This window comes from Rhamphochromis longiceps, linkage group LG14 (assembly GCF_057381845.1).
Source record: "Rhamphochromis longiceps isolate RC_006_pf linkage group LG14, R_longiceps_female_GT1.1, whole genome shotgun sequence".
NCBI classification, from domain to species: domain Eukaryota; kingdom Metazoa; phylum Chordata; class Actinopteri; order Cichliformes; family Cichlidae; genus Rhamphochromis; species Rhamphochromis longiceps.
Window position 1 is genome coordinate 2,907,386 of NC_140570.1, and position 23,823 is coordinate 2,931,208.

At 42.8% G+C, this 23,823-nt stretch overlaps 1 protein-coding gene across 2 annotated transcripts in view; it reads left to right on the forward strand.

The window, feature by feature from the left end:
* Positions 1–749: 749 nt before the first annotated feature.
* brip1 (BRCA1 interacting helicase 1) overlaps positions 750–23,823 on the forward strand; it is a 44,511-nt gene continuing 21,437 nt past the window's right edge. Inside the window, exons 1-14 of one of the 2 annotated variants that reach the window (XM_085379385.1) lie at positions 750–838; positions 1,168–1,266; positions 2,039–2,150; positions 4,326–4,520; positions 6,405–6,547; positions 6,698–6,835; positions 13,292–13,564; positions 14,702–14,923; positions 15,360–15,559; positions 15,642–15,774; positions 15,920–16,074; positions 16,180–16,354; positions 16,516–16,656; positions 17,000–17,161. In XM_085379385.1, coding sequence (XP_085235511.1) covers positions 1,174–1,266; positions 2,039–2,150; positions 4,326–4,520; positions 6,405–6,547; positions 6,698–6,835; positions 13,292–13,564; positions 14,702–14,923; positions 15,360–15,559; positions 15,642–15,774; positions 15,920–16,074; positions 16,180–16,354; positions 16,516–16,656; positions 17,000–17,161 — 2,142 coding nt within the window. In that variant the 5' untranslated portion in view covers positions 750–838; positions 1,168–1,173. Of the gene's footprint in view, positions 839–927; positions 1,075–1,167; positions 1,267–2,038; positions 2,151–4,325; positions 4,521–6,404; positions 6,548–6,697; positions 6,836–13,291; positions 13,565–14,701; positions 14,924–15,359; positions 15,560–15,641; positions 15,775–15,919; positions 16,075–16,179; positions 16,355–16,515; positions 16,657–16,999; positions 17,162–23,823 lie in introns of those variants that run through there. The other variant, XM_085379383.1, reaches the window with a different exon arrangement.

The window sequence follows — 23,823 nt, forward strand, 5'->3', positions numbered from 1 at the left end:
CCGAAAGCACTGTATCGAACGGTTCAATATCGATACGAATATCGTTGCACCCCTAATTTATACCTATATTTATTAATGGGGCCCTGATGCTACTTTGTAAGAAAAAAAACTCTTAAAAACATGGAAACATTATCGAGTGAAATATTAGCCAACTTTATTCTATTCAATCAAAATGACAACAATAAATATTAAGTTGTGACTGCTGCTGGTTAGCATGCAATGTTTAAAAAAATAATAAATAAAATAAGTATGGTAAAAGAAATGTGGTAATGAAAGCTTAAATATGTCAAGAAGCTATCACTGATTATTGAATATTATATAATAGTTAGATATACATAGATTTAACTACATGTACTCCACTCTGGTATACAAGTTATTGCAGATCAATGCATTTATTGATCACTACTGAAATGCAGCACCGTCGGCCTCCTTTCACTTTTTCCAATTGCCCGCTAAACTTCCGGGAATAACAACGTGACTCTCCAGTCAACGGCGCTAATGTTTACTGACGTAATTTCCGGCGTTTTGTAGCCACATAAGTTGCAGTCACTGGTCAGCGCTAACTATTCATAATAAAAGCGTAAAATAGCGGGATGAATTTACATTATTGTACACACTATTGCACACGTATTTTTAACGTTGCCTAACTTCTGAGAATTGTATAAGTTAACATGTCAAAAGAATATAGAGCAAATGGGCCTTTAACGTACAACATGTTTCGTGATCTTTTCCAATACCAGTTTTATTTTGAAAGCTTTCGCGTGAAGTTTTAATGTGCAATGTAGCCGACTTCCTGTCCGGATCCTTAGCGTGATTTGTGAGAGCGGGAAGAATCACAGTAAGTAAAGAAGATGTAAACAGCTGTATATTTTGCTGTTTTGTTTACAAATATGCAAATATATGTCTTTAGTGACAGGCGTGACCAGTGTAACCATGGGATACTCTAGTAGTACAGTAATGGTGCAGCTCGTAGTATTAGCTCTTGCTTGGTATTCGAGCAAAAACGTTCAAGCTAACGCATCACTTTCTCCAGCTTTACCTATCTGGGTGACGTCTTCAGACAGAAGAAATAGTGTAACTACTGCAGGCTACTTCGTAGTGCGTTAGTTGTATGTTACTGTACCTTACACACCTAACTCGTGTTACTCTGAACTTTTGTCGGGACAGGCGAGCATGACTTCATCACCAGTGGAGTACACCATTGGAGGGGTGAAGATCCACTTCCCCTGCAAGGCTTACCCGTCCCAGCTGGCTATGATGAATTTAGTGAGTCGCATCCATCTGTGCTTGCTTGTGCAGTGACAGAGGCTGTGCCAGGCTACACGTGTCTTTCTTTCAATGTCTCTGGTCATGAAAAAACTCAAAACCACACTTAATGCTGATTAAATGACGCTCACCTCCTGATGCACTGCTTCACTACATTATTAAAATATTTTACCAAAAAAAACAACAGTCTGCTGTGATCTGACTCACTACTAGTACCGTTCATTATACATTATTATTTAGTAATGTGTTTTTTTTTCTTGATTTTTTTTTTTTAAGTTTGGATATCAAAACAATTTTTACAGGAAAACCACTTTATTATAAGCTAAATACACAACATGCAATCATAGCATAGTTTCTACTACGATCCTGCAAACCTCGCTGTTCCTTTGTCTGACTTATGCATGTATTTGCATTTTGAAAATGTAAGTTTGGGTCTTCTCCCTAAGTTCTTCATAAAGTTTGGTATGGTTGCACAGTCACATGTACCCTTTGCACAAAGCAAACAGACTGCTACACCTGCAAGCTTAATAACATGTTTCCCTTGAGATAGGCGAAGGGAGGTTTTCACCCATCCTAGACATACTCCTGTACAGTCCTCCAAGATCCTAATCTCACATTCACATTAGCTCGCAGGGAACGTGATAACTAGTTAAAACAAAAATCACCCTGAACATTATAATGTGGAGCATAAACCGTGGCTGTAGTGGACATTTCATTGTTTTTCACTTCAGCGTTGTATGTTTTAACTTAGCTCTTCTCTGTTGTTTTGTAGATTGTACGAGGTTTGAACACAGGGCAGTACTGTTTACTAGAGTCTCCAACTGGAAGTGGAAAGAGCTTGGCGTTGCTTTGTTCAGCCCTGGGTTGGCAGCATGCACAGTTTGGTAAGCCTGGTATGACTGAGTGCATGTACATGTAAAATTCAAGTTGGATGATATACTTGCACTTTATCTATACAATGAAATCTGCTTTTTCTGTCACATTTAAACTGCTCCAGTGGATACTCATAAAACTGTTTAGCTTAGCATATGGACGAAGACTCCCTGTGAGTCTAAAACCAGGTCTTAAAGTTTTTCTGCTCTTTATGGTGCCAGAGCCGCTCATAGCTCTGGCTGTGAGTATAGAAGCCCCACCGATTTGGTGTTTATACAGTGGGGCAAAAAAGTATTTAGTCAGCCACCGATTGTGCAAGTTCCCCCACCTAAAATGATGACAGAGGTCAGTAATTTGCACCAGAGGTACACTTCAACTGTGAGAGACAGAATGTGAAAAAAAAATCCATGAATCCACATGGTAGGATTTGTAAAGAATTTATTCGTAAATCAGGGTGGAAAATAAGTATTTGGTCACCTCAAACAAGGAAAATCTCTGGCTCTCACAGACCTGTAACGTCTTCTGTAAGAAGCTTTTCTGTCCCCCACTCGTTACCTGTATGAATGGCACCTGTTTGAACTCATCATCTGTATAAAAGACACCTGTCCACAGCCTCAAACAGTCAGACTCCAAACTCCGCCATGGCCAAGACCAAAGAGCTTTCGAAGGACACCAGGAAAAGTATTGTAGACCTGCACCAGACTGGGAAGAGTGAATCTACAATAGGCAAGCAGCTTGGTGTGAAAAAATCAACTGTGGGAGCAATCATCAGAAAATGGAAGACATACAAGACCACTGATAATCTCCCTCGATCTGGGGCTCCACGCAAGATCTCATCCCGTGGGGTCAAAATGATCATGAGAACGGTGAGCAAAGATCCCAGAACCACACGGGGGGACCTGGTGAATGACCTGCAGAGAGCTGGGACCAAAGTAACAAAGGTCACCATCAGTAACACACTACAACGGCAGGGAATCAAATCCCGCAGTGCCAGACGTGTTCCGCTGCTGAAGCCAGTGCATGTCCAGGCCCGTCTGAAGTTTGCCAGAGAGCACATGGATGATACAGCAGAGGATTGGGAGAATGTCATGTGGTCAGATGAAACCAAAGTAGAACTTTTTGGTATAAACTCAACTCGTCGTGTTTGGAGGAAGAAGAATACTGAGTTGCATCCCAAGAACACCATACCTACTGTGAAGCATGGGGGTGGAAACATCATGCTATGGGGCTGTTTTTCTGCCAAGGGGACAGGACGACTGATCCGTGTTAAGGACAGAATGAATGGGGCCATGTATCGTGAGATTTTGAGCCAAAACCTCCTTCCATCAGTGAGAACTTTGAAGATGAAACGAGGCTGGGTCTTCCAACATGACAATGATCCAAAACACACCGCCCGGGCAACAAAGGAGTGGCTCCGTAAGAAGCATTTGAAAGTCCTGGAGTGGCCTAGCCAGTCTCCAGACCTCAACCCCATAGAAAATCTGTGGCGGAAGTTGAAAGTCCGTGTTGCTCGGCGACAGGCCCAAAACATCACTGCTCTCGAGAAGATCTGCATGGAGGAATGGGCCAAAATACCAGCTACTGTGTGTGCAAACCTGGTAAAGACCTATAGTAAACGTTTGACCTCTGTTATTGCCAACAAAGGTTATGTTACAAAGTATTGAGTTGTATTTTTGTTATTGACCAAATACTTATTTTCCACCCTGATTTACGAATAAATTCTTTACAAATCCTACCATGTGGATTCATGGATTTTTTTTTCACATTCGGTCTCTCACAGTTGAAGTGTACCTCTGGTGCAAATTACTGACCTCTGTCATCATTTTAGGTGGGGGAACTTGCACAATCGGTGGCTGACTAAATACTTTTTTGCCCCACTGTACCTCTTGTTTATGATTGGCAGCCTATTAAAACAATATTAGATTAAAGGTAATGATGAGGGAGCTAAAATGACTTATTTCAAACAATGGATTAAGATCAGTACGGATTATTTTAAATTATGATTCATGTGATAAAAATATTGAGCAAAATGGGTAAATTAAGACTTTAGTTTAACCACTGACTCATTTCTTTTGTTCTTACTGTTTTCTTGTAAGTATAATTTCATTTTTTCTTATACACAAAAAACTAATAGCCACTCAGGGTCAATGTTACTGACAGTTCTCTGTTTCACTATCGGATTATAGCCAAACTGCAGGAAGGAGGAAGCACCGGTCCAGACAAGAGCCACAAGTCCGACTCCCCCACGTCTTGCAAGTGTGGGTGTCACAGCAAATCCAGCAGGAACAAGGCAACAGCAGCAGACAAACATGCTGTTGTGGACCTCACTGTGTCACCCTCTAAAGACACGGCTCAGCCGTCGACTTCAGCACAAGAACCCAGTAAGTAGACCTGGGTTTTAGTTGTGAAACATACAGTACCTGAACCTGTACTCCTGTTGTTACAATGGTACCTGCAGCCACTAGTCACTCGATTAACTCGTAGTTAGCTGTTGATCACCTGCAGTTTTATGTTACACAGTGCAGCGTTTGGTTTTTGTCCTTAAAAACGTTGCAGAACCCGGTCAGTGCTCTGTGTATGGCTTATTTGTGTCAGCACAGATACGGTTCACAGTTTTACTGGTGTTTATGTCCACTGCCACTATCTTTGATTGTTAAATTGGGGCTGGTTGGGCTGCTCTGACTTAAAGTCCGTCTTTAAGGGGCATCCGAGTAGAAATTCAGACGAGCAAATCTGAAATTCTGGCATTAGTAATGTTATTTCTGTGGGCAGAATAATTAAATAGGAGGGAGAATGGGTATGTCTCTCCTTGCACGGACTATCCAATCAATCACAACAGTTCCAAGGATGACTGATATTTGAACATGTCCTTAATTAAATCACCCTTTCACTTACTGCCATTTAGGGCTGGGTGTCGCCACTGATTTCTAGGATCGATTCGGTTCGATCCACGATTTGATTTGATTTGAATCGGGAAAATTTTGCCTCAGACAGTCAGAAATATTATAATTCTGAGCATTTATCAGCACATCTCTATATTTTTATATCTATAAAAAGACAGCTGACACTTGTGAGACGTCATCAGAGGTGTGAGCATCACAGCAGATGCCTTTGTGTCAAAGTAACTGAGGATAAAACACAGAAGTGCAAAGTTATTTTATTACGACTTTCTTGTTGGAAGTCAGTTAAATTAAAAAAAGAAAAACTGGCCGACAGCGCTGTACATAACGGTAGACTGGTGCGTAACAAGCAAGCGAATAATGCAGAAAACAGAGATTTTTAGATGGGAAACTGTTCTCGAAGTACACAGAGAGACAGAGAGCTCTGCAGGAAGTGCGATTTTCACCGTGGTGGAAGCAAAACAGGAAAAGTCAGGGGGATGGTTGGAGAGACAAAACCTGCCACTCAGAATCTAACGCAAAAAAAGATGTAAACGCAATCAGACGCATCAGAATCTGTGAGCTGTCGGCTTTCAGCCTCGACGGCACGTCCACGGTCGGACACGCCGTCGGGAAAGCCGACACCTCATGATGCGTTGGCGGGTCCGCGCTTTGCGTTTGTCTTTGTGCAGAATCCCTGTGCCTGCTCTCACTTTAGCTGTTTGGTGTCTGTCGAAAGCTTGTGAGGTTTAACCTGAGATTCTGGCGTTTCAGGCTAAATAAATGTATATTTAAAACTCGATTCAGGATTTTAATGAATTGATATCACATTTCAAGCTAGAATCGATTTTAATCGGAAAATCGATACTCAAAACCCCCCCTGGGACCATTAGTCCAGATTTGTGTCTTAACTTTAGTTTTTATATGAAGTCATCTGGAAATGCAGCAGCAGAACATACAGAGAAAAACTACAACAACGACCAGCTAACCTCGGCATAACTTTCACTTTGGCATTAGAATGACAACGACTCACAGTTACAATGTTTTTGTTATATAGTCAGTCGACCCTGTGTATCCTCATTAGCTCGGTTATAAAGTAATACGTTCTTTAGAATCCTTTTGGTGGACTTAAAGGAAATTCACACATTTTTAACCAGGAGATTGGCGTCCGAATTACATCAATTTAATTTAGTTAAATTATTTAAGCTCTTAAAAACCAACACCAGTGTTTTGGAGCAACAGGTGCCTCCCAACAACGGCACAGTTGTTAAAGGACTCATCACAGAGGCTTGTGACACTTAAAGCATTTCATTAAACCAGTGTAGAAGATTATCTTACTAACTGTATATAAAACATCCATTTGCATGTGTTGTTTCTGTGTTTTAGTGCTTCTCCCAGAAGAAGAAGGAAGAAAACAGTCTCTAGCCTCTCGACTGTCAGAGAAGTTCCAGGCATCTCTCAGCTCCGACTGTGTGAAAGATGATGACTTCCAGCAAGACAGGAAACGCATCCGCACTGCAGAGAACACGGTAGGCACCGATGCCTGTTGTTCACTAACACCAGATTTACTCTGCGTTACATTTAAACAGTGATCGTATGCAGCATTAGCAGCTTCTGTGCTGGTTTCATTAGAATAAGAAATGCACAGATCAGTAAAGTTTCCTGTGTTTGCTTCTCAGAGCCGTAAAAGGCAGCGACTGGAGAAGGGAGTCGTGTTCACAGACGATGAGCCGGAGCTGGAAAACCAGCCAGCGGGACCTCAGAGTTGGAATGCCGAGACGAAACACCAAGCTCCCGGTTGTTCCTCTACTTCCTGCGTGAGTACGATCCAGACAGGCTCACAGGTCCTCTCCTCACTAATAGCTGAAGTAGTTAAAGTTCATAACACTGAACACCACTTTAGGAGGAATTTCAGAGATCAGCTCCCATTTCAACCACATTAAAATATTAAACAGTTATCATCAATGGTAACCTGACCAGCACACGGGTTAACGTTAGCTGTTTAACTATTAGCAATTACCCGATAGCCACATTAGCCATCTGTTATTATTAACATAGCCGCTAGTCAGGTAAAAGATTAATAATTATTGCAAACTGCACGACTGGCAGATGGAATATTGAGCTGTGACAGAGCGGATCACGGACACGTGGAGAAGCAGAGGGTTGCTGGCTGTGCAGAGCAGCAGGGGAAGTGAAGCTGATCAGAGTTCAGAGTGTGGAGAACCAATCAGAGCAAAAGCAGAGCTGAGGACTGAGGCGCAGCAGTGGGACAGGTGGATGTAGACAGCATGACAAACTCTAATTTTTCTGCTTTTACATTCATTTATTAAAGTGTGTTTCCTGTTTTGTTGTAGCCACCTGTGAGGTCATTTTTACAATGCAGCCTGTGATCGCTGCAGTCTGTCAGTGAGCGCTCTGCTTATTATAGCTTCTTTATTTATAATACCGGTCTTCATCCAAATGTCATGAATGCTCTTCTTTTGAATTCTACAGTAACTTAAACAGTAATTAACTTCACCATGTGTAATGAAATGATTTAAACAATTTGTAAATCAATAAACCCCCCAAGCTTGATCTCAAATACCTATTTTGTTAAATCCAATATTAGTTGTTTGAGTTTAGAAAATCTGTTGAAAATTAACAGGTTAACAAGTCAGGATATGACTTCTTCAGCTTTTGTTGTTCCAGGATGGGGTCACGATCTTCCCCGTGGTTTTCTTCTGTTTGAAATTCCCGTATCGTGACAACCGTACCAGAGCCTGATAGTTGAGATGTTCTGTTGCAGAGGCTTTGTGAAAATGCTGTGTGTGAGACAGATCCAGCCTGTGTGCTGGCTCACTGAGACATCGTTACACTGGTGTTAGTTGTGCTTTAAAGGTTTGCTACACGGTGCCACGGGCTGACCCTCTTATGGTGGATTTTCTCGCTTCGATCATATTAGAGGTTTTCAGATAATCAGCATCACCACTGGGTGGCGGTATACTCCACCAGATTGATAGAGACTGTGGTCAGAGGCTCGAACTTGTTTCGGCCTAACTGAAAATGTAACAGCGTGTGCGCTGTACTTTTCACTGCTGTTTTCATGTCTTTCACCATAAAATGTGTTTTTATTTCAAATGGCTTTAAAAGAATTGAAATCATGAGGAAGGATATGAGTGCCATCAACTTTTTGTGTCACAAAAAAAAGGAATTTGAACATAATAAATGTCTAATGTTTTCAAAGACACAAAGTTAGTAATCAGCAGTCAGCCCTACAAAATGACTCTAACATAATTAATTAATGAAAGAAAATCTGTCAGTATTATGGAATGTAATATATAGATAGTATCACAAATAACCTGTTGAACTTGTCTGAACAGTGTTGCAGCAGTGCAGTTATCAGAAAAGCTGAGTAAGGAATCCATGCACATACAAGACTACGCTGATCCTTTTATGTAACGTTTTATAACAGAGACTAAAATGGGCCAAACACTTGTAATATCTATACAATACTACTGAAACATTACAAAACAACAAAGTAATGGCAAAAAAGTCACGAGTCAAATTCATCAGAAATCTGGTTGTATTTATCTTTTCTGTTAACATGAAAATGAAAGTGCGTGGCGCCGAGTCTGAATCGAATGACTTCACAAAATTAGAATTTACAGCGTTATCATAGGTGGGTTGTTGACGTGATCCTAGTGATTGTTATGGTGACACCCCTCTAGGAAACAGTAGTATTTAGCATCATGTAGTATTATTTCTTTGGTCTATTAAGGATAAACAGACTGAATAATTAATATTACAGGCCGTCATTGTTGGTTTACCTTCATGTTGTTGAGTCTGTAAAAGTCTGCAGTTTTACAATATGAGGGAAATCAGTGCTGTCATGTCAGACGGCCAACGTTCAGTTCAAACTGCTGGAAAGGGAAACAACCTGTTCAAACAGAAGTTGAACAACTAGCAACACCATCACTCCTGTGTCATATTTGTTGGTATATATTTTGGGGAGTTTTACTGTATGTGAAGTCATATTAGTAAAAAATGTAACAAGCTACTGTGTTGCAAAAGATGCAAAAAAACCAAACAGTTTTGAGACGATTATTAAAATAGTAGCTGATTCATTTACTTTGATTAATAAGCTGACTGCTTCTTTTAGCTGCTTCTACTGAGAATATTCAAAATGTGTTGAATTTTTTGAAGAATAAGATAGAACAAGTTTCTCCATGCAGAGCATTTCTTATGAGTCAGCAGTTCTGACGTCTCCTGCAAATGAGAAGTTTTACTCGCTGTCCTGTGTGAAGCAGAACCAGTCACAGCATGTTCTCAAAGGTCTCACGGCACCGTTAGTGATCAGTAGATCTCCTCCATGCCTGCTGGCAGGGCTGTGGCTCCCCACACCTACTGTTAGATCGTTACATGTAGAAACCTTTGGAGCACAAGCGCACAGGTGTTCACAGACACACTATATTGCCTGGCTGCTGCCTCTATACTTATGCTCATCTTGCTTATTGCTGCGGTTCTCCTACCGTCTTCTTCTCTTTTTTTGTTTGTTTTCTTCTTCTTTTTTGCAGCAGTGGATTTTTCCCGTCTTTTCTCTCTGTCCCTCTTCCCCTCTGTTTTTCTTTCCCTCTCCTCTTCTTGCCCTTCTTTTGTCTACATCTTTCCCATCCCTCGGTCATAACTGTTCAGATTGTAATAACTTCAAAGTAAAAAATAAATAAATAATAAAGATGAATCAGGTGGACCAGTCTGGCAAAGCCATAATGATCCACTTGGGAAAACAAATCCGTTGGGCATTTTTCTTGGCCTTCAGACAATAATTGTGAACGGGACGGGCAAAAACAAAAGTGATCAATAGTGGATATCTGGAGGTTCTCTCTGGACAGACTACCAAGTTGCTCCTAATGATTGAGGCGTGCTTGGCTTTAGGATGCTGCAGCACAGCTTGCAGAGGTGGTTACACTCTCACAACTTCATCGTAACCTGCCGCAGGTGTGTGGCTGGGATCAGATGGTGGGAGGTGGAAAAAGAGGAGGAGGGAAAGTGAAGACGAAGAAGTGCGTCCTTCTCTGGTTTCCCTGCAGCTACGTGACCCGGGCTCTTTTGTCCTGTGAGCGCTGACTGACGGCCTGAATGGGGCCCTTTGAAGCAAGCTCCAGTTTTAATTAAGAGGGTTTGCCTCGCCTGGGCTGCTGATCTGTGAAAGCCACGGGGATAAATATTGAATGGGGTTCACCTGCTGGTTACTGCGCCCGAGGGATAAACAGGTGCTTTGGAGGGCAGGTATTTGCCAGGGCCCCTACCTGCACGCTGTGGCCATATCGGGAGGCGGGGGTGTTGGGTGTCATGTCTTCAGAGTTATTTGCTATTGAAGACCACCCTTACTGGAATGAATTCCAGGCCTCTCGAAAGCTGTGGAATGAGGAGCAAATTGGCGTCCAGCGAGAGGCGCCAGTGATACCTCAGTGATCAACTGCCTGCAGCCCCTGTGTGCCCTCCGACTGGCCCCCCGGAGTGTGAGATTTCCATCTCTCAGGTGTTGGCAGGGAGCAGAGCAACAGTAGCCTACCTGTGAATATTCGGAGGTGTTCGGTAACTCTGCTGACCTCTGTTCTGTCAGTTCCAGAGCTCTCGCTGCTGCGTGCGCTTACACCTGGCAGAGTAGGTGTGCCCTGCAGGCTTAGTGTAGCAAAGCAGCTGAAAGTACCTCTGTGCCATGCAGTGGACCTGTAAATGCAATGTTAGTAAGAGCATTGATGAGCATGAGGGTATTCCCGCAGGTAGCTGCACACTCAGAGTAACACCAACGGAGCTGCTCCAGGTTCAGAAGAGAACCATGTTCAGGACTATGCTGTTGTTGCTGAGCAGGGTTGTGCCCCTCTTGGCCTTTTTGCCAGTTATCTGCATTCCTTTCTAGGGGGTGTCTGCTCTGGGCTGTGGGGCCAGGCTCGAAGCCTTGTTGTCCTGGCATCTCAGGAGGCAGCCGCGTAAAAGGATACTCTTGTGTCAGCTGTTTCCTGCTGCAGCTTTTCACAAGGGCCTCTATTCATCAGCCAGCCCTTCTGCACTGCTCCAGCCCACCCCTCCTCCCCCCACCTGCCAATGAATAAGTAATTATTGGCCATCTTGGGGCAGGATATTTGGATGGCTCTATTTAACGTGGCAGCAGCAGGTAAGGTGATCGGGCCCGGGGCCCAGACTGTGGAGCGTAACTGTTTCAGCAGAGAAAGGTAACTCGAACTGGTGTTGGGGCCCCGCAGCACCTCTGTTTATTTTTCACATGGGCTCAGGGCTCGTTATCCCTCTTAACTCTGAGAGGCGGCTCTCTCAGGGCTTTCTTTGGCCTGCACTCCAACACACATTGTAATATTTGATGGGCAAACACGTTAGGAAAATCTGAGCCACCGGGTAACTGGAGCCGCTCGTCTGTCGTCAGAAGTGCTACCTCCTCATCCTCGTGATAAGCTGCAACGCATGACATCACATACCAGTCATTCTTACGTGGATCCTTCATATAATTTGCACAGAACTCTGACTTAAACACGTTAGCCCTCATTTATTTTGTGCTAACGGAAAGTATGATATCATGTAGTGGATAAGGTGTCTGTATCAGCGATGACCTTTTGGTCTTATACTGTTAGCTGGTTAACAATTTAAAGGCTGTCATGTCAGTAAAGATCTCTGCTGCCCTTAAACAGCTTTCTTCATTAACACAGTGTGAAATCAGTGAACGCGGAGCTTTTCATCCTCTGTTAATTCTGAATTGAAGGGATAAAATACTCTTCCCCTGGACTGCAGGCTCTGCTTCTCTTTGTTTTTTCTCATGTACTATGTGTATTATTAGAATAGTGGCTGCTCACATCAAACACAGCATGTTTGAGAAAAGCTTCAGACTGCCCTGCACGCTGCTGTTCTAACCTTGTTTGTGAACTACAGCAAAAAAGAAGACAAGTTTAAAAGACTAAGGGTGAATGGAAGGAGCACCCAGGCTTAGTATAAGATAAATAGGGTTTATTATGATGCTGGAAAAAAAATGCAAAGCTACTCTAGTAGGGCCCAGGAAATGACCACGGAGATGGAAATGAGCTAGATTTCTAGATCGTAGCATTTTATATATATTAAGCAACTGTGACGTCTGCTGCAAATCAGATCAGGTGATCAGAGCATGAGACCATTCAGCATTTTAGCACTAATGAATTTATATAATTTAGACTTTGCATATCCTCTATAAGACGTTTGAAAGACCAGCAGAAACACCTCTGATGTTGCTGAAGTGAACAAAGATGTGTTTGATGGTTTCAGGGTGGATGATGGTGGAGAGCCGTGTAGATGACACATGAATACCTAATGGCTCTCCCATAATTATAATAAGAGATGCTGCTTCTTTTGAACTTTTGCTACATAAATAAAATATAATGTTAATAATCTCCATAACCTGCGTGTTCAGCTGGGGTGTTTCAAAATAAATGTAGCACAGAAAATGTTTCTACTACAAAATGTTATTAAAGAAAAAAGTCTGGTAGAAATAAATGAATTTAAGTGAATATATAAATGTTTTTGTAAATCAGCTTTTCATCAGTTCGCTGGGATACATTTAACTTTATTCTCCGAGAGACTAGATTAATATTAAAGGCTGATAACACTGATAATGATTTGTACTCTCCTGGCTGGAGAAGCCAATGGTTTTACATTATATGTGCGAGTGATCAAAGATCAGATGACTTAAAACAGAACAAAAACCGGCCGAACACATAAAGAGGATCAGTTTCATAAGCCATGCCGGCTGCACTTCACCTGTGACCCGGAGGAAAAAAGGATCCACCGCGCCGCCGGACAGCCAATTAGATTTTTTTCAGCCACCACAATGGTGACCTATCATCTTTCAGAGAGAGAGAAGGTCACCTGGTGAAAAGTGACGGGACACCTTGTGTATGGATGCAAATTCTTTATGCTTGCCTGTGTGTTTATCAAAGGAGCAAAACGGTGTCGAGGTGGTTGTGATATTCCTCATAATTCATTGAAAATGTTCACATACATAATATTAGGCCAAAGCAAGCAGTGATGGAGAAGAAAATGTGTCTTATTTATTCCAGAAAATCCAGAATTAAGGCAAGAAAATGAGATTTAAGACTGCGATACTAGTGGCCTTTGATTTCTGCTGTGGACCAGTGATATTTATCATAAAGCAACAGTTGGCATTGGCATGTTTTTCAGTTCCTGAAGCAACATCTGGTTCATGCTGTTAAACAAAAGTGCCAAGTATTAGTATTTATATGATTTTCTCCCACTAGGCTCCTGAACCCTGCTCGCAGTGCCCGTGCGCTTCAACCGAGGATGGCGTGAAGGATAAAGAGAAAGATGGCAGAAGAAAGATTCCAAAGATCTTCTTTGGCACTCGCACACATAAACAGATAACTCAGATCACCCATGAGCTGAAGCGCACCCTTTACTGCGGCGTGCCTATGACCATCTTATCCAGCAGAGACCACACCTGTGTCAACCCAGACGTGGTGCCTCACGCAAACCGCAATGAACGCTGCAAGGATCTGCTGGAGGCCAAGGATGTGAGGATGAACACTGACACACACACACGCAGACTCTCGCAGTGAATCTGTCCTGCAACATGTGTTAGGCAGATTCACTCGTTGCTCCAACAAGCTAGCAGCTCACTGCCCATGCCTGTTTGTAATTGCCATCAGTATCGACCCAGAGGAGCAGCAAGAACACACTTTAACACTCTGTCAGAGCCACTGAGGAAAATGCTTTTTAGAGGCATGAGACGCTTGTAGTCTCCTAAACTGGGCAGAGTTTAGGCGCCTGCTGTAAGGAGTCAATCACAGTGTCGTTGCAGGTGTTTGCTTCCCATATGAAATGACTGTCCCAGCCTTAACCCCTTACTGTGTGTCAATCATACAATGTGTCTTCATCACCTCAGGGTCGGCTCTGGTTACCATGTTGCACACGCTCAGAGATTCATGGTTCAGCTAATGCCATCGTTAGTCATAACGCCCTCCGACTGCTCGAGAGGTCATTAATCCTCCAACTCGCCTTCAGCAGACAGGCCTCAGTGTCAGCAGAGTGTCGAGCGTAGCACCGCGCCGTTTCATCCAGAGATTATTTTATTATTGTGTCAGAGGTTACCTTTGCAAATTCACCAAGGACAGGGTGGGACGTCGAAAGCTTCGCTGACAGAGTAACTGAGGGCTGGTACATGAGATGGCGCTTCTTTACACGCCGCTTACATTCACTGTATGAGTGAGGACATTTAAGCTGCTGCAACACCTGATCAGAGGCAGCCTCTGAAGTTCTGTATGTCACCTCTGGACAGAGTGGAAACTTGAGACTGAACAGCAACACAGAAATGCAACAAATGTTAGATATTGTAACCATGTGGAGTAGCTGTGAAAAAGTAAAAGCATTAGAATCAAGTTCAAATCAGATTTTTATTTATTTTTTACTAGTTTTTACAGTTTTGTGTCACATGTTGGAAACAAAGCCAGTGATCCCAGTACGTTGCCAGGGGCTGTGGCTCGGACGATGAATTTCAATAGAAAAGCTTCAAACTTTGAGTTTCAGAAAAATCAAGACTGTTTTTTCAATGTTTTACGAAATCTTACAGTCCCAGTTTTAGAAATGAACCTTTGAATTGGTAACATATAGGAGATGTTACACCTTGTTGTAACACTGTGCATGCGTTGCAGGGAAGGTCCTGCCGCTACTACCACGGTGTGCAGAGGATGCGGGACCAGAACACTCTACAACATGTCCATGGGTTGCGGGCAGCCTGGGACATTGAGGAGCTGGTGACTCTGGGCAAACGGCTTCGCTCGTGCTCCTACTTTGCTGCCCGTGAGCTCATGCAGAGCGCCTGGATCATCTTCTGTCCGTATAACTACCTGCTGGACCCAATGATCAGAGAAAGCGTGAGTAGAGTTTGGAAGAGCGGGAGGAGCAGCTCTGGACTGTCAGCAAAAATATTTGTTCAAGTAACTTCATCAGTATGACCACGTCCAAACTCAGATTTGTAGACGTAAGATGGTGAAACCTGTCCCCTTCATTTAAAAGCTTTACAGGCTGTGGTGGCGTTGCAAACTCCGTATGTAAAACCACGGAAACGAGGCAAAAGTCAACTTAATTTTACAGCATGTTAATGAATCCACATTAAAGAGCTATGACACCATTGTTGTAGTTTCTACTGTTACTATATCTGATCGCCATGTTCCGTTTTCCCTGATATTTGCCTGTGAACCACTTTGAATGTGTACATTTCAAACTGTACAAATAGATTTGAGTAAATTTCTCTCACCAACAAACCAGATCGCAGGCCACTGATTCTGTCTTACTTTCCATCTCCACCAGATGGAGATTGACCTGGAAGGCCAGATATTGGTACTGGATGAGGCCCACAACATTGAGGACTGTGCGAGGGAGAGCGCCAGCTACACACTGGACTACAAGAGTCTGCTGATGTCCAGAGACGAGCTGGACAGCATGGTCAACAACAACATCCGACGTTCCAAACACGAGCTGCTCAGGGGCTTCTGCTACAGTCTGATCAAGTCAGTGACTGCATTTGTCTCTCTGCGCATCCTAATGCGAGCGAGCACGCGCACTCAGGATGTCTTTTGATTGTCACTCCAGCTGGATCCAGGAGAGCCAAAGCCTGATGTCTGAGCGCGGCTATGAGACTGCTGGTAAAGTCTGGAGTGGGAAGGATATAGTGGGCATCTTTCACACTTTGGGCATCACTGCAGACACCTTCAACATTCTGAAGGTACGCACAGCATATCGACCAGAATGGGCAGCACCAAACGGTTCATTCATTCTAACATAGAACATCCTGTAATCATGGCGACGCTAACATTGCCAGGCTGTCGTGTGGACAACACTGTTCCGTTCTTGCGTTTTCTGTGTGACAGCAAAACCTGGCAGCAGTCTTGGAGAAGGAGGAGCGTGTTGGAGTCGTTAATGGGAGAGAAGACGTGGTGCAGATTCCAACCATCAGCCCACCTACTGCAACTGTGCTCAAAAACCTCTTCATGGTGCTCGACTTCCTCTTCAGAGACAGCTGCAGGTCAGACACACGCTCTGGATGTGAGCTAAGTGATGCCGCTGCCATAGATGAATCCTTCTTGTTCTGGTTTAACGGTTTAATCGCTTGTTCTGTGTGTGTTTGTAGATTTGCTGACGACTATCGTGTTGCTCTGCAGAAGAGCTATGCTTGGACAAACCAGGCTCCCCCCGATGTCCCCGACGCCCAGGGCTTTATAGTTCGGCCACGTAATAGACGCCAGACTGTCCGGGTCAAGGCTGAAGTCCTGACGCTGAGCTTCTGGTGCCTTAACCCTGCTGTGGTGAGACGGTCGACTTGGCTGACTTAGATTGATAACTGATTACTGAGGCTACACACAGGAAAAAGCCGTAACTTTAATGAAAGAAGGATTAGCAGTTTGTCCATCACATCAGGTGTTTTGGCCGTGCATACATGATCTCTCTCTGTGTTTGAACCTCCAAGGCTTTTTCTGACCTGAGTGGGTCTGTGCACAGCATTGTGTTGACCTCTGGAACCCTGTCACCCATGGACTCCTTTTCCTCTGAACTTGGTGTGAAATTCTCCATCCAGCTGGAGGCCAACCATGTGATCAATAAGTCTCAGGTGAGTGGGTTTACCCATAAACCTCATTATGAAAAAATATGTAGTGAGAGGCTCCACAAGGCTTTCTGACCTCAGCTCTAATTTAATGATAGCATGCTACGACTAAACAAGACTTTACATGTCTTTTCTCCACTTCCGCTGTTCCACTTTTGTCCAGCAGATGTCAGCGTAACCTAACAAATTGGAGCACAGTTGATTTATTGTGGATCTTCTTAATACGATTACAGGGAATGCTGACAAGCTGACCTTTGATAACTTAGCAGACTAATCAAGCAGCACACATGAGAGTGGAACAGTGCGTCACGTTTGTGTCTCTGATAAGAAATATGTCTGATCTCTGCAGGTTTGGGTGGGCACTGTTGGCACAGGACCTCAAGGCAGGAAGCTCTGTGCCACCTTTCAGAACGCAGAGACGTATGCCTTCCAGGATGAAGTGGGTGGCCTGCTGCTCCACGTCTGCCAGGTCATGGCCAAGGGTGTGCTCTGCTTTTTGCCTTCCTACAAGGTAAATGTGCCGTTTAAACCTTCTCCTCCCAAACATGCAGTTAGTAAATATCACCTTTTAGCGTTTGTACATTTGTAACGCTTCTTTACAATGCCTTCACAATTTTTTTCATAAAATAGTTTATGAACTTAATATTTTAATAATTAAAATAATTGTAAACTCCCACAGGGGTCGATTATCTGGTTAGTAGTTTTATTAGTTACTAGTAATTCCTTTTACTCTCTTCACTGGCTCCCTGTTAAATCCAGAAAGTCTTTCTCTGCACATACACAGTCTTGAATAATCAGGCTCCAGCTTAAAGACATCTTAAAACCGTATCACCCCAACAGAGCACTCCGCTCTCACGCTGCAGGTTTACTCGTGGTTCCTAGAGTACAGTGGAACAACGACTTACGAAATTAATTCGTTCCAGAGGGTCTTTCGTAAGTTAAAATTTTCGTAAGTAGAAGCACCTTTTTCCATCGCCTTTTGAGTTATGCAATGCTGGCTGAAGACGAAGTTCTTGGTGGAGGAAGAGGTGGCGGAGTTGAAGAAAGCATACGTATGTGTACATGTACATAACATTATGGAATTTTATTTAATTTTTTGACATTTTCTATTTTATCTATTTCGTTAAGGTCAAATTTATTTATATAGCAGATTTCAAACAGCCGATGCTCCACAAAGTGCTTAACAATATAAAAATGGTATTAAAAAGCAACAATGTAATACAATAATAACAGTAAAAAAACAATAATAGGACAGTAAAAGAATTAAAACAATAACTAAACTAATTCAAATAAGACCAGAATGCTTGGGTCATAGTGTGTTAAAAGCCAGGGCATAGAAATGTGTCTTTAGTAAAGATTTAAATTGCTCAAGTGTTTGTGCAGATCTAATATTTAAGGGGAGACTATTCCAAAGTCTGGGACCTGCCACAGAAAAGGATCTATCACCACGGGATTTGAGGTTAGTCCGTGGGATGGACAGCATTAGTTTTGAGCTAGCATAGGCAGAGAGGAGCTCAGACAGGTAAGGAGGGGCTCGGGCATTAAGTGACTTAAAAACAAAAAGTAGAAGTTTAAATTGGATCCTGTAGGAGACAGGAAGCCAGTGTAAAGAAGCTAAAACTGGGGTTATATGCTCTCTCCGTTTGGTACCAGTTAGCAGGCGAGCAGCTGCATTTTGAACCATCTGAAGACGATGGATGGTGGCCTGATCTAGACCATAATACAATGAATTGCAGTAGTCCAATCTGCAAGTAAGAAAAAGGTGAATAACACGCTCAAAGACGTTAGCCGGGAGGTATGGCTTTACCTTACGTGGGCATTTTGCCGTACCAGGGGCAGAAATATTGCCGTTAAGTGCCTTCGTAACTAAATGGGGTCTTCGTAAGCCCGGGGTTCCACTGTATTTAAAAGTAGAATGGGAGGCGGAGCCTTCAGCTTCCACACCCCTCTTGTGCAGAACCAGCCCCCACCTTTTAAGATTATATTTAAAACTTTCCTTTTTGCTAAAGCATATAGTTAGGGATGGATCAGGTGACCCTGAATCCTCACTATGCTGCAATAGGCTGCTGGGGGACTCCCATGATGCAAAAGGGAGTTTTTCCTTCCCACTGTCGCCAAGTGCTTGCTCATAGGAAGCATCCGATTGTTGGGGTTCTCTTTGAATTATTGTAGGATTGTAACCTTACAATATAAAGCTGTTTTTATTTGTGAGAGAAACAGCCTATTTACCAATGTGTAGACAGCTTAGTGTGTAAAAGTAACCAGTTAGCATTTTTTGTTGGTGCTTCAGGACTCGACTCGATTATAATCTGCAGTCGTGCTTCTGGCTCCTGTGCATAATAGAATAGATTCTAGAAATGACTTAATGTAGGCATTTTTATTTCTTCTTACTATTAAACATTATTTATTAAGCTCAAAGGAATAGTCCCCTAAAAACACAAACAAATGCAGTATAAATGAAAATAAAACTGTTGTTGTCTTTTTACTTTCAATTACAAGCAAACGATCTGTTTTGTGTGGAGGCATCCTCTGCATGATGTTAAATTCACACTGAAAATGAGTCGTAGTGCTGTAGCTTAACACTGGGAGGCGCTAGAGACCATAGATTTAGGTAACATGCAATGCTTTGGCATGTATAAGAACATGTGACAGACAAAGTACCTCTTTAAGGGACGGCATTCCTTCCACTCCCACTGTGAAGATGCTGCCGTATCGCATGTTACAACAGATCTCCACTGATCAATGGAGGAGCTTGTAAGGAAAAATGGCGTCATCCTCACAGAAGTGTGTTCTCTTTCAGTTAATGATGCTGCTTCTGAGAGCGCGCTCATAGAGGCTTTGTCCCCCCTACGTTTGTCATTCATTTTTGGCTGTGAATCATTCATGTCCACCGTAGCTCAGTTGTCACATTAGCTTACAGAGAGCCGAGTGGATTTCGTACGACATCGTGGGTGCTTGTCCAAAGTGTTACATGTAACTGCAGGAAACCCTATAAAAGTCACTCTAAATGTTTTTAAGTAACCTGAAATATTTATTTTCGAATAAAGTCCAACCATCCAACAATTTGATCTTTTGGCACTCTGAACCACTCAAGGTGGAGCTTTTTTCTTATTTTCAGTCATATGTAGCGTTCCAGTGGTACATGTTCATGTTACATATGGCTAAAAGGTCAGAAGTGAATATGCAGCACAACATGTGCACAATCCCTGTGTGTTAAAGGTTAAAGCCAAAGAGATATTTTCTGTTCTTGGTTCTGTATATTGTTTGTCACTGAGACCGGATATCCTTGTATGGTTGTCTCTGTGTGAGCACAGAGTCAGCATGCAGGCTCGTCCACGCAGCAGGAAAATGTTTAAATCCTTGACTGTCAGTCACGTCAGACACATTTGGAGCAATGATACGATGCATGTTGTGCTTTTTAGCGTGCAACCTGCAAAGAGAAAAAGAAACCGCGTTATGTTAACTTTTTGCTTGCCTCAAATCGCACGCAATCATTTTGATGAATACATCATCAGCTTTATCTTTTATAACCTAAATCTTACTTATTCAGCCAGTGTCCCACTCATCTGTGGGCCACCACTCGTGCTGTTATCTTCTCCACTCACTTCCTGTTTGAAATGGAAAGGCGCACTGTCGTGAAAGCCAGCCGTCACTGATGTCTTGTTTTGCTGGGATGAGTCAAACAGAGGACTTTCACAGCTGTGCTTTGCCTTTGGGATTTCTGTCTTTTGCCTTTGGCACGTGTGCGCGGTCCATGTTGGACTTAAATTTCAGCATGTCCCACGCAGTGATCGCTGATTTGATTTCTCTGCAGTCCTTGTTGGCTCGCTATCCAGTTGCACTCTTAAAGAGCCGATGACACCAGCTTGCAAACTGTAAGGGAAAGCTAAGACTCTGAGCCTTGTTGTTTTCTCATTTTACCTTCCTTTTTGTCAGCCTCTGATGCCAACCGAGCAGCGACTATGAGCTGTGGGATGTTTTTTTATTATTGATAGCCGTGTAGGAGTCTTCTATCTCTCTCTCTGTGCTGATGCATAAATATTTAATCTGCAGTCAGCTCTTAAAGATGAGGAGATGAGGGGATATGAAGGGCTGGGGTATTAATTGGAGTCCGCGGAGGCCTCGTTGGTGCCGCTGAGTCCCGTCTGGCCTGCGATGTGCACGTTTTATGTGCGCATAGTCAACAGAAAGGTCATCTTCAGACATCCCTGTTCAGTGTGTCTAGGTGATGCCTATCAACCCCTCGTGCAAAGCTGCTTCTGCGATAGACGGAGAGAGCAGTGAGGCGAGTGTGCCAAAGAAGTGTCCCTCGAGACGCTGCTGCCCTCACATTCACACACATAAACACATACGAGTCAACAGTACACAGGTTGCATTGGTGCAGTTTTAAGTGTTTTACTAGAAAAAAATGACTTGGAATTATAGCGGACATTAGCATTAGTTTTATAAAGAAACATGTAAGCCCATAATCACAGTTTCCCTTAGACGCTGTGGGTTTTTTAACACTTAGGCTTCAACTGTCCCCCAGTTAATGCCCATTAAAACCACAGCAGGCTTTGCCGTCTGGTCTCAGCCGCCAAGGGAAGAGACCGATGCTCCGTGGGAGACTGATGGTTTATTAAAAGAAAAAAGCAGAGCTTTGCTGAGGTGAAAAGATGGTGGGGAATAAAAGATGCTTTTAAAGGAGACTGAGATAAGGGCCATTAGGTGATGTCGCCTCCCTGTCTGCGCGAAGACGCACCCAGCGCCGGCGCCTTGGCTCTGCCGAGTTTGTGTCAAATCAAAGTCAAAGCGGACTACAGAGCAAACACCCAGCAACACCACTGTCCTCAGCAGCACCAATCACAGCTCCACGTGTGGGGCTGCCGCTGTCTGTTTTAGGGAGCGTGGGTCAGTGTAGCATATCCCTCCTGGCTGTTTTAGAGCCGAGATGTTTTATTTGAGTTTTTACAGTGGAAACTTCAGCGTTACGGCTGTCTGACTAAGCTGGGGCTTCTTTTCGGGAAGGCTCATATTTTCAGAGTTAAAAAGCACATATTAAATGGTGCGCGAGTCATCTCTTTGTTGCCTAATCTACTGTAGCAAAGATTTGTTCGTGTCACCGCGACTGAAATAAATGAAATGGAATAAAGTATACATATGCAGATCATGTAAAAACAAATATAGGGCAGTGCTGCTTTGCATTTTGGATAATGAGCACGACCGTCACAGTTTTCCGAGTCTCAAGATGGAATTTTCCAATTGCTTGTTTTGTCAAACCAACAGTTTAACTCCAAAACCGAAGATGGGAGTCTCTAACACATCTAATGTGTATATGCACACAGCGTTATGTCATTTTACTTCCACACTGTCACGGTTTTTCCTACATATAAAATAAACTAATAATTTTGGTGCCCCCGAAATTCCTTCCTTGACCTTCCTTCATATAAGATCTTTGGTTTTGCTTGGTTTGGTTAAGACGTTTAATTTACTCAAGCATGAAGTACATTTTTGCTTACCAGATGGCAAAAATGTTGCACAGCCTCGTCTTTCTTTATGCACTGTGAGTATGTGTGTGTAAAACCCCCAACAGCTTTTTATGATTAGGAAAACTCTAACAGCGTCTCTTATATTGTGATTCCAGCAGTGCAGTAAAAATGTAGCTATTCCTTTCTGTCTGAATACAACATGTGATCTGTGTGGTGATGCCTTTTAAAAAGAAAGCAACATTTTGAAATTAAAATATGTTTTTAAACATTTATGTCTTTGTTCATATTTAAACGCATCTTTAAATATGAACAAAGTAGAAAAGCTGGGCTCAGAGACACAAACATTGTAACAATGTTTCACTGAACTCTTGTTCACTTTGGTTTTAAATGAGATCTTCGAGAGTTCGGAACAAATGTAAAGCTGTTGGATGGAGAAAATGCTTTTTGTACATTTTTGTAGTCCAATGACACGACCTGAAGATGCTGTTTGATTGGAACTTTCAGATGATAATCTGCCAATGCATTCATTGGTTTTAATCCTATAGAGTTCTTATGGGTCTATGAAACTAGGCCAAACTGTGGTAGACACTAGAGATGGACCGATCCGATATTACGTATCGGTATCGGTCCGATACTGACCTAAATTACTGGATCGGATATCGGAGAAAAATAAAAAATGTAATCCGATCCATTAAATATCACGAAAGCACCTCACAAAACTTGCAACACGCCGTAACTCGCCTCAGAACGTTAGCACGTCGGAGCAGTATGCATCACGTGATAGAGCGGCTGTGGCATGCCGGACCTGTCGGTGGTCTGGATAGCATGTGGAGCTTCGCTAGCAACCTGGCATTTCATCTCCGACAAAGTTATCCCCGAGAGAAGTAAAGCAAGTGTGTAAGTCCATCTCTGAATGTTTGTAAAGCATTCCTGCGTTAAGCTTAACGAGCGACTGCCTCTCCTGCTGCTACTTCAATCATGAAACTGCTTAAATGATCAGCTGATCGGCTTTTCTGTCGCGAGTCCGTGTCTCTTGTTTGTTTTTGGTCCACTTTGCACCAGAAAGAGGAAACCAGCGGCTGAACAACAGCAGCACGTTTAAGCTTGATAAGCTGTTGTTAGAATTTATTTAATATTACTTTCTACTCCAGGATCTTTTTCTACGTAGCTGACGGCTGGTAACTGTGCAGGGGCGGATCTAGCAAAGTTTAGCCAGGGGGGCCGATAGGGCATGAACAGGGAAAAGGGGGCACAAAGACATACTTTTCTTTCTTATTCTCATTTAAAATGTCGAGCTTTTAATAAATAATTATCTGACACCCAAAGTTTTAATTTGATGTAAAATGAATAGAAGTCAATTACTGTATATAGTGACTATTAAGTCTAATATATAGACCCTAGTAAGCTATAGTACTTTTTCCTTTGGGAAGGTACCATCTGTGCAGTCTGCAATTTTGTTGAAGAAAGATGTTGAATCTATTTAATATTTCTTGAAAAATAATTGATTTCTGTGCATTTTTTTTCACACTGCATCAAATTAAGGTTGATTACGTCGATTAAGCATCATGAGGTGGAGCGTGAGGGGTGGTTCCTTATTTTTTATTTATTTATTTTTGTTGTTGCTGGGAGTTGGAACCCTATTAGTTAGGTTGCTTAATATTTACGCTAAGTACTCTTTAAAATACCAGAATAGGGAGGATGGTGT